Source organism: Malus domestica, chromosome 07 (genome assembly GCF_042453785.1).
Source record: "Malus domestica chromosome 07, GDT2T_hap1".
Lineage (NCBI taxonomy): Eukaryota > Viridiplantae > Streptophyta > Magnoliopsida > Rosales > Rosaceae > Malus > Malus domestica.
Genome location: NC_091667.1, coordinates 1,273,615 through 1,284,428, shown reverse-complemented (window position 1 = coordinate 1,284,428; position 10,814 = coordinate 1,273,615). Strand labels below are relative to the sequence as shown.

General features: G+C 38.3%; 2 protein-coding genes across 2 annotated transcripts; one reads left to right on the top strand and one right to left on the bottom strand.

Moving 5' to 3' along the window:
* Positions 1-495: 495 nt before the first annotated feature.
* LOC103410445 (protein SEMI-ROLLED LEAF 2-like) lies at positions 496-2,155 on the bottom strand. The gene is made up of 5 exons (XM_008349146.2): positions 1,989-2,155; positions 1,676-1,873; positions 1,255-1,547; positions 1,022-1,171; positions 496-900 (listed from the first exon to the last, which is right to left on the bottom strand). The coding sequence occupies exons 1-5, from the start codon at positions 1,996-1,998 to the stop codon at positions 496-498; spliced, it is 1,056 nt and encodes a 351-aa protein (XP_008347368.1). The 5' UTR covers positions 1,999-2,155.
* Positions 2,156-6,831: 4,676 nt separating this feature from the next.
* LOC103416412 (cation/H(+) antiporter 28-like) lies at positions 6,832-10,713 on the top strand. The gene is made up of 4 exons (XM_008354660.4): positions 6,832-7,127; positions 7,736-8,740; positions 8,970-9,560; positions 9,895-10,713. Exons 1-4 carry the CDS (start codon positions 6,936-6,938, stop codon positions 10,507-10,509), a joined length of 2,403 nt encoding a protein of 800 aa, XP_008352882.2. The 5' UTR covers positions 6,832-6,935; the 3' UTR covers positions 10,510-10,713.
* The last annotated feature ends 101 nt before the right edge of the window (positions 10,714-10,814 follow it).

Below are 10,814 nucleotides of genomic sequence, written 5' to 3'. Positions count from 1 at the left end.
GTACTCCTTTCTTCTCTAAAATCCTCCAAAGAATGTCTCTTGGGACCCTATCATACGCTTTTTCCAAATCTATAAAGACCATGTGTAAATCATTTTTCCCATCTCTATATCTTTCCATCAATCTTCGTAAGAGATAGATTGCCTCCATGGTTGAGCGCCCTGGCATGAACCCGAATTGGTTGTCCGAAACCCGTGTCTCTTGCCTCAATCTATGCTCAATGACTCTCTCCCAGAGCTTCATTGTATGACTCATTAGCTTAATACCCCTATAGTTCATGCAATTTTGTACGTCGCCCTTATTAATGGTCACAATAGAAGATGACCAAGCAATACTATACTGTTCAAAGTACAGTCATTGTATGACAATAGCAGAACCAACAGACAATACCGAATCTTTATCTGAAATACTAGTAGTTTTTTCATCAGCAGAAGGTGTATCTGATGGATTCCTTCTAACACTGTAGGCTCGACTATAAGTTGACTTCAACCGGTTCATCACGGAGTGATTACTGAGACCGAACCATCCTCGTTACCGACAGACTCACTTGTAGCTGATGGATGCCTTCTTGAACTAAATTTGGACTTCAATCTGTTCAACATGGACTCGTTAGGAACCTTTGCTTCTTCCACAATTACAACTTTGTCCTTCATCTCTTGAGTAATATTTTCCTGTGAGTGAGATTGATGGTTTAATTTTTCAAAGAGCGCAGCTGATGAAGAAAATACTGATACAGTTCTAGAGAGGGTCCTTCCAATATTATTGTTCTTTGTAGTAATGGGCACAGCAGCACAAGGACGAGGGCAAACAGATGAAATAATGCGGTGTGTGCCCAACCTGCTTTCCTGGTCCATGCAGACCATAGCTACGAGTAATTGATGAAATAATGCCTCAGGAAATGTCTACAGAAACTCAGACATTCAAACCACAAAATGAAAAGAGAGAAAATCAGACGGAAAATTGGTAAGTTTGTGCATTAATAATTGTAGATTGAAGCAAGTGATATAGCTGATGCATTCTTGCCTTGTTTTGATATGTCAAATTAGGTATTGTCGCCACAACTTGACCAGTACGGTAAACAGTAGAAATCAAGGTTCTAGCCATAACAGTAATGTTAGACATGTTTTCTAACATCACGGCCATCATGTCAAGAACAGGACCTGCATCTCCTACCTGCACAATATAAGAGCAATCAAACTTACCCTGTGAGACTACTTGTTCCATCTTTAAAGAAATGTAAAGGATGTTACCGTCACCTTATGTGTCAACTGCACAAGGCACTCATCCACTGCTGCTCGAAATTTTCGGTTCCATTCAATTACTTCGGCCCCCAAATTTGAATCATCAAGTGAGCAATGTATACTTTTCCGCAGGTATCTCATCATATCACTTAGAGCACCAATTATAGCAACTGATGATTGGATCTTTGCTTCTCGAGCAAGAGAGGTGGCAACATCAACAACGTCCAGCTGCATATTTGGGTTCTTAAGAACATTCTTGTGATCAAGATGCTTAATAAAGATGGACAACATGAAGTGCCTGTTCTGCCCTGCAAGAAGCAGTTCACAGGTCATCAAAATATCAGTTGGAAGAGTGCAACTAATTTCATCACAAAAGAAGACTAGTCAAGTTCCCAGAGGCAACAAGTTCTAAGCAATTTGAAAAAAAATTAAATACCACAATTTTCAATTATTAACTGCATATCCATCAAGACAGACAGTGCGAGCCCATGTTTAGGAGACCAGAGATCTCCATTATCAAAATACCGGAACAAAGATTCTAATACACGCCGTACGGTTGTAGCTTCCTTGGTTAACTTAGCAATCTTGTGCAGGCAAACCTTTGACCAGAATCTGGGGTTATTCATGTCGTCCCCTGTAAACAAAAACAAGAAGAAGAAATAATACATTAGCTATAACATAATGAAATAACTAGAATGATAGATAATGATAGTTAGTTATTTACGCAATACTGTGCCAAGAAAAACTACCCTGATACATGGACTTCGCCTATTTCACTCCCTAGCAGCCTCAAGGACGAAATCCTTGTCATGGGTTCTAGTGAAGGTGAAACTTCTCCTGGACTCCCAATCTGGGTGTCTTGTTTTTCTGACTTATTCTTTTGACCTCCATAATTTTCCAAGACAACTGAAACAACCTGATTTACAAAAGGAAAATAAAAGGTTGTCGGATGCTAATGATTTGCGGCTTGAAAAAGATGACAATTGGACTACGCCATAAATGCCATTAGAAGTTATGAAGAACCCACACATGAAAAAAGACAGAAAGAAAAAGAATCTATAAACAATATTTGATATCAAAAAAGTGTCATACGTATTTTTTTCTTCCTACAGCTACAAGCTGACAATGATACTTACTTAAAATCTGTATGAGTCTATAAACATAAATGAGCACATTTTTTAGTTAGATAAAATAGCAATTAAAAAAAGCGATAAGGTAATTATATCAGAAACAATTATATAAGAATTAGACATAGCAGTAAATGGTGCCAAACCTGCATACAAAACACACTTGTGAGGGTGCATATGGGAGAATTTGCAACTCATACAAGATTATGATTTACAAGATCTGGTGCCGCTCCGCATGAGTCATTAGTTACCATTCTCGCCTACGCATAAATATTCTAATAAATCTTTCGCAAGTAACAATGTGAAAATTATGAATACCGGACTACATGATACTAAATTGAATATCACATGTGAAACAAGTAGCAGTGCATGAAGTAATGACCAGATTGAAATGAGGATGAATTACCATTGATGATAAAGCTTGAAGCCCAGCAGAACACAAGCGCTTATCCGTCCCGTCCTCCCTCGTTTATTGAGCTAAAAGACAAAGTTTTGGAATCATGCCATCTAAATTAAACATATATGTACCATCCTTCTGCACAATCAAAACAGCTACAAGAGATTAAAAACTTCCATAGGAGAAAAGGCTGCAGCTTCAGAAGCAAGTCATAACCAATTACCAAAAACAAACAACAATCTGAAAGAGAAAGAACATACCGACGACTCCCACCTGATTATTTATAAACTCAATAAGAGTTTGGCATCCTAAAAGACGTATTTCATCGTCTCGTGTTTGATCAAGTAGAATCTGTACAATGCCAATCACGCTACTTGCAAATAATGGCCTGCCATATATAAACAGAATCAACAGCTCACTCACTCCCCCTTTTCTCTATATTTTAATCTTCCAAGTTCTTTAATTTTTTACGTTTTCCATGGAAGCTGTTTTAATTCATGCTTTCATTTTGGTTTAAAGGTTGCAGATATCTAAAGGTATAGTTAAAGATTGTAGACATCTAAAGATAGTTTAAATCTCCATCTATATTCAAATATGCAATATTATAAGTTGGGTTTTGGTTGTTGTGAGAAACCCTAACATTAAGGATATATTAGTACTTTTATATCAACTTTTGGTTATAATTATCATAAAATTAAAATTCTGGTTATAATTCTATGAGGTCCAAATTTTGGTTATATTTTCAAATTTCCCATAAGTTTTGACCGTTTTATATACGAAATAGTTATTACTGCTACTGCTATTTTTGGCACACTCTCTTTCTATGGTTTTTGTTTTACGTGTACGTAATTATTGTATTGAGTTTGAATTTCTCACTAATTTGAATTTGAATTACTTTAAAGAAAAATATCATTTAAAGAGGGAGGCCAAAAAGAAAGAATTATGATGGAAGCTTCTAGTGTAGTGTTATTTCACCTAATAGTAATAATATTGAGAAATGTTGTAATTTTGAATTATACCCCTCTGGTTATTTTTAAAGAAAAGATTATAATGGATTTGACGTTCATGGAGATCTTGAGCGGCTGGAGGCAGTTGGCAAAGAGAAGGAGGAACCCGACTTTGGAGAGGTCCGAATCCGGGTTCGGAAGATTCGAGAGGGCGATTTTCCTGACGTTGAGCTCTAGGCAGGCCTTGTGGGTGAACAAACTTGTCAAAGGGGTTATTGGGCGCCAATCGGATCGGGTTGAAGAGAACCGGATCTCGGCGGAGCAAAACGAGAAAAAAGTGAGGAGAAAGAGATGAGGGGGAGGGGGAGGGGGAATTGGCAAGGGAGGACGAGGGTGGCTCTCGGCGTTTGTGAAAACGTAGAGCAGAGAGAGACATGAGGGAGTTAGTCCACGTGTCTCATGGTTCTCAACGGGTCTTGCTAGCGAGGGAGTTAGCCCATGCAGCATACTTGTCCCCTTTGGTCCATTTAATAAGTAGTGCAGTCTAATCCAGTCCAATGAAAGTTAGTGAGGCTAAAAAAACGACTAATGAAATTATGAGAATGCTAAGGGGATTCTCCATGAACTTTTTGGCACCTTATAATGTAACGTTAATTTATGTCTCAACATTATAAAACATAATGCAAAACACATGAGGTGACAACGAGTCAATAAAAAGTCTCACTTTTGAAAAAGTCTTTTTAGCTTTACTGTGGAAATTTTAATGTGGGATTAATTACTTCATTTTAATACGAACATGTTTAGGAAGTAAAGTATACAAATGTCGGGCTATAATGGTTAGATTATTTTCAATTCTTCACGCGTTCAAGCTAAATAAATAATTTTATAAGGCTCTTAATTATTTGTTTTGCCGTGTGAGGTTTTTTGTGAGCCAACTTCTTCTTCTATATGGCTCTTAATTATGTATTTTATTGACGTTTTGAAGTAATGAAATTATGGTTGCTCTAAAAGAAGGGTCGGGGCCACTCAGTACTACGGTCGGGTGATATTTCTCTTCACTTGGAAGTGAGAGGTCTTAGGTTCAAATCTCGTGGATGACGAATTCGATACCAAATTAGACTGTCACTGTGTGACTTAGCCAAACTCTTCCTCCATTTAGTATAAAACATCGATGTACTTAAAAAGGAGGGTTGGGAGGATTGTATTTGAGGGTGGGAGGGACGGTATTGGAAGAAAGGAGAAATAATGTATACATTCTTTTATGGTAGAAAGGAGAAAGAGGTTTGGCTTGGAGCCGTGATGCCACCGTTGTTTGTGGGGATTCAAAACATTATACTTACCATTTATTTGTACCTACTTCTTAATAGAGATTGAACTCATATGCGTTGGTGGACCCTATTCATGCGAATTGGGACTCCTACTTGCTTGCATGCGCTGATTGGACAAAAAGCCTTCGTAAGGAAATTACAAGAAAGAAGAATTTTGAAACATTGTGATATATTGAAGGCTTAATCGGATAAATGATCCTCGTGATGATAAGATAATCGAAAGATAGTCCCGTAGTAAAAAAAATAGGATTTAAACCTTCGTGGTGTAGTCCGTAAGCAAATTTAGTCAAAAAATTATTTTTCTGTTAAATACAAGGGTAAAAATGTACTTTACTGTGCACATACAGGGTAAGGTAATCGGAAGATAGCCCCATGGTAAAAAAATTAGGATTTCAACCCTCATGTTGCACATTAAAGTACGTTTTTACTCTTGTATTTAACGGAAAAATAATTTTTAGACTAAATTTACTAACGAACTACATCACAAGACCTTAAATCCTAATATTTTTATGACGAAGGCTATTTACCGATTACCTTACTACGAGGACATTTTATCCAATTATTCATATATTGAAATACTAGCGTCTTGGAAATCGGTCACTCATGCATGCGCTGATTGAATTTCTAAATTTTTCTAATTTTTATATTTAGTAAAACTCATTTGGACTGTGTTTTGTCAGTTCTCCCTCCAATCAACACTCTGTTGCGGAAAACCCTAACCCTAACCCTGACACCTCTCTCCTCTCTCTGCCCATCTTATGGAGATTTATAAGAAAACATGAGTTTGGATGGGAAGTTAAGTTTGCTGTGTGTGTGTATATATATATATATATTTGGTTAGTACAAAGGAGCTATTATTTCATGCTGTGGATCAGACAACAAATGTCAAGATCTGGGCTCCTATTGGAAATTATTTTTCCACCAATGCATGCCTAACATGAGATTATGGAGTCTGTGTAAGGACGAGATGTGCTCCTCCACGGCCATAGACGACGTAGAGAGTCGATCATATGGCGATATTATATACCACTTCTGAAGAGGTTTTGCCTGAAATATCCCAAAGACTCTTAACATTTTTTTTTTTTGGAAACTTCCCAAAGACTCTTAACATTATGGTACATTGCATGTGTAGTTTCATGGGTTGATATTGTGCCTAACTGCCTATGTATTTTAGTTAAGAGGTGGATGAAAAAGTAAGATAGGTGGGTAAATTTAGCAGCTAGCACTCTTCTTATTGTTTAATCAATTAGGTCAAGATCCTAGTACAAATATTTGCAATGTTTTCTAGCCTTGGAGCTAGTTGCATTGCATCTAATACTTTTGATTCATTCATAAGAAATTAATAAATAAAAAAAATTAATGTGAATTTTATTGCAATTAATTATTAGTATTACAAACCAATTCCCATATGGTTGTATTTTGCGCGCATTTTGCTCACAACCCGGTAGTGCTCACCAGTCACCATCATATTTATAAACGTTGGATTAGTTTAAATTTTGAGATTTAGGTCTATCTACACAAACTTCGAAATTTAAACTCATCTAACGATATAAACAAAGTAGTGAGGAAAAATATTCCTTGTATTTTTTATTGCAAAGTTGTAGAATTTCTACCATTGTTTTTTTTTTTCTTTCAAATTTTTGTTTTGTGAAAGAATGCCTGCCTACCATTGTAAATGGCTCACTCTCCTAGCCGTTCTCCTTCAATTTCTCCTCAAACAAAGCAACAAGCAATCAATCAGAACCACTAACTCATCCTGGCCAAGCTGGAAAGAGAATTAACTGTGCCATTGGTGCTCATTTGCAAACTTCCAGCCCAGCAAAACAAAACAAGAAATTCTCTAGCAATTGCAAACAAAAACACAAAGGATTGAGAGAAAAAGCAAGAGAAGAAAAAAATGGGCAGCAAGGAAAAGTTACGTACTTCTCAAAAAATTTCAATTGTTGGACCATGCACTCTCAAATTAAAAGAGCTTTTTGGAAAATTAGCAAAATATGCACTGGGTTTCTTCTTAATGTATGCTCTCTGCAATGTTTCCCACTTCCTGTTAAAGCCGTATTCTCAGCCTCGCATTACCTCCGACACCGTTGTAACTCTCTCTCTCTCTCTCTCTCCCTCTCTCTCTCTCTCCATGTATTCATCTTTGTTTTTTGTTTTGTTCTCATAATTTTGTTTTGGTTTTCCTCTTCATTTTTCATTTCAAAAGTTAACAATCAATTTTTTTCATAACGGGAAATGTTATTCGCACTCCCTATTTGTCATTATGTAATCCTTATACGAGTATTTTAAAATTTCATGTGCTTCTAATAAAATCGCTTCTAGCAAAACCGTTTATGAGCAGAAGCATTTTCAAAGGGCCATTGTGAGTGCATACGAGTTTGAATAGCAGATGGGATCAAGCATTTTGTTATAATATTTGATCAAGTAAAAACTTGCTGCCTTATTCTGGTGATGCCTATTTCATAATCGTGTATGCCTTGTGGCGGCTCTCACGTTCTTTATTTGTTTGTAATCTAAATGCTGCATTGAAGAGTAGAAGTTTAATGTAGAGTTAATCTGAAGGCAGAAAAGAAACTGCACCCTTCGTTATAACATGAAAGTACCATCTTTCGCTACCTTGCGTGGTGTTTCGTTTTGGTTCTACTCACTTGCCACTATTATTGTGATTAAATTCTTGTTCTCTCTTATGGTATGCAGATAGGACTGCTGATCGGAAACTTAGGGTTCATACGCAACCTAGTAACGGATTCAGCCAGGAAAACGTTGAATTTTATTGTTGATTTCGGCATGATCTGCTATATGTTTGTTTTAGGCATAGAAATGGATCCATATGTACTTTTTAAAGAACCGACCAAGGATGCTAAAGTGGCCTATGGTGGTATGCTTTCCACATTCATCCTAGCCTGCGCTATAACACCATTTCTGCAGTTTACAGATGGCGGTTTCAAGGTTGACTTCACTCTCTCCCTCTCCACCGTTCTCTCTAGCACCGCCTCTCCTGTACTGACACGTCTCATAACGAGTCTCAAAATAGGCAAGTCGGACATAGGCCAGCTAGTCATTTCTGCAGGAATGCACGCTGATTTTGTATCCACTCTTCTCCTCTCAATTGGCTATGTCTTTTGGCCAGTTGATTCTGGAGGTAAAGTTGTAGAGACTTCAAAACGCGTCCGAAGATCCATTGAGATGGGTTCTGCATTGGTGATCCAGACACTTTTTGCGGGCTATGTTTCACCAATCTTCATGAACTGGGTCAACAACGAAAACCCCGAAGGCAAACCCATCAAAGGTTCACATCTAGTGCTTGCTCTTGCTTTCATGGCCTTGATCATTTCCTGCTCACCAATTTATGGATACAATCCGGCCTTGAGTGCATTTATGGCAGGAACCTTTTTACCAAAGGGGGGGAGAGTATCGAAATGGGTGATCGGCAAGATCAATTACTTGTTATCTACCATTTACTATCCAATTTTTTTCTTCTGGATGGGTTATGAAGCTGCGTTCAAGGAATTTCAACCCGGACAGTTCGGGACATGGGCAAGGTTATTTGTACTTTTTGGTATAGCAACAGTAGGAAAAGTTGCTGGAACTGTCCTCTGCGGAAAGCTGTTGGGGTTTCACTGGCCGGAATCTATTGCACTCGGGCTTCTGCTCACTACCAAAGGCCATTTTCACATATACTTGGCCATTGCTGCAAAACAAGTTAGTCTCTCACGTCTCTATTTATTTTTCTCACATGCTTTCTTTTTCCCTCTCAATCTTCTCCGAGGCATTTTTACTCCTAAAGTTATAAATGATACTGTTTAATTAAGCACATGCTATTTTTCCTCCTTACGGAATCAGAGAACTTACGAGTGATTCGTCACCATTGGTCATATTATTTTAACCACGCTGATCTTGTTGCGTTTTGCACTTCTGATATTGCATGCAGGCCGGGAAAACATCTACTTCAACCAGTACCGTGATGGTAATAGCTATATTTTTCACGGTTGTGCATGCCCCATCAGTTGTGGCACAAATCATCAAGCGTGCAAGGAAACGAGCACCTACTCATCGAATGTCACTTCAGTTGCTTGACCCTTCAAGCGAACTCCGCATATTACTATGCCTTCATGGGCCTCAAAATGTTCAAACTATGATAAACTTCATTGAGATATCTAGAGGGACAGCTGACCCTGGAATTGTGGTATATGTAACAGACATGATAGAACTCACAGACGAAATTGCTGCCACACTGGTAAAAGAAGAAGGGGCGGACACCATGACAGTGACTCACACAGGAGTGAAAGAAATGAGAGATCAAGTCACTGCTGCAGTTCAAGCATATGTAGGTGAGAGTGGAGATGGTATCACACTTAGACGATTGCTTGCACTTTCGACTTTCAGTGGCATGCCCCAGGATATTTGCATTTTGGCAGAGGACTCAATGGTAGGCCTCATCATCTTGCCATTTCACAAGGTTCAACGCGCAGATGGAACATTGGATAACGGAAATTCTGCTTTCAGATATGTGAACCGTAAGGTAATGTATATCAGACAACTGAATATTTTTCAAACACCTACAAATTCTACAAGAACACCGTGATCAGATTTGGAACGACGCATGATCAATTTAAAATTTGTGCTTGGAAGCATATGTTTGACACATTCACTGATAAAGCCTCTAGGCTCTAGGTTATATTAGGGCTTTTGGTTTCTATCTTAAAGAATTAGACGATTTAATTAGTAATATGATAAACACAAAGTAAAGGAGTTAATATTTGTTCAATTTTCCAAGTTCTTCCACATTTCTATAGACTTATCTGTTTTAGCATACTTCTTATTTATCAGTTAGTGATATACTTTGGTGTTAACAGATCCTCAAGAATGCTCCGTGCTCCGTCGGGATTCTTGTAGACAGAGGTCTTGGACTGATTGAAAAACTACCAAGAACACACGATCATTCTGTCAGCATGGCAGTCATCTTCATTGGTGGCAAAGACGATAGAGAAGCACTTGCCTATGCTGGTCGCGTAGCACGACATGCAGGTGTAAAGCTCACAGTCATAAGATTCTTGGTAGATGCTAGCTCAGAGGCCACAGTGAGACCTGGAAATTACACTGTCAGCCGTTCTGAGCAAGAAGAGGAAATGAAGCTTGACGATGAGTGTTTCGCAAGCTTCTATGAGAGACGTATAGCATGTGGACAAGTCGCTTACGTTGAGAAGCATATGGCCAATTCTGCTGAGACCTATTCTACCTTGAGGGAGTTGGACGGGCAGTACGCGCTCATTATAGTGGGACGAGGGGAAAGGGTGAATTCGGTTCTGACATTTGGGATGAATGACTGGCAGCAATGTCCGGAGTTGGGGCCAATCGGGGATGTCCTTTCGGGCTCTGATTTCTCGGTTAAAACCTCAGTTTTGATCATCCAAGAAAACAGTCTAAAAGGACAACTAGACGGGCTTGAAGATGACTTCTCGATCATGTAAATGTGTCACACATAGCAAAAGATAGCTTAGAATTTTAGATACAAATTGTAGCAAGGATTTACCACAGATGGTTTGTGAAAAATCGTAGTTTGTATAGAAACTTAGGAGGAGCTATGCGAAAAGAAGAAAAATCAAGGCAGGAAAAAAAGAGGTTAGAAATTACTGAGGTAGTGTAAACTGTAAATCAACAAACGCATTTGTGTCTGAAGACTGCTACAGTTAAGTTTCTTGTTTTCTACAATTTCCAACACCGCGCTTGGGCAATGCCGGTTAACCAGGACAGTGTGCGAATCTTTCTCCCCGTA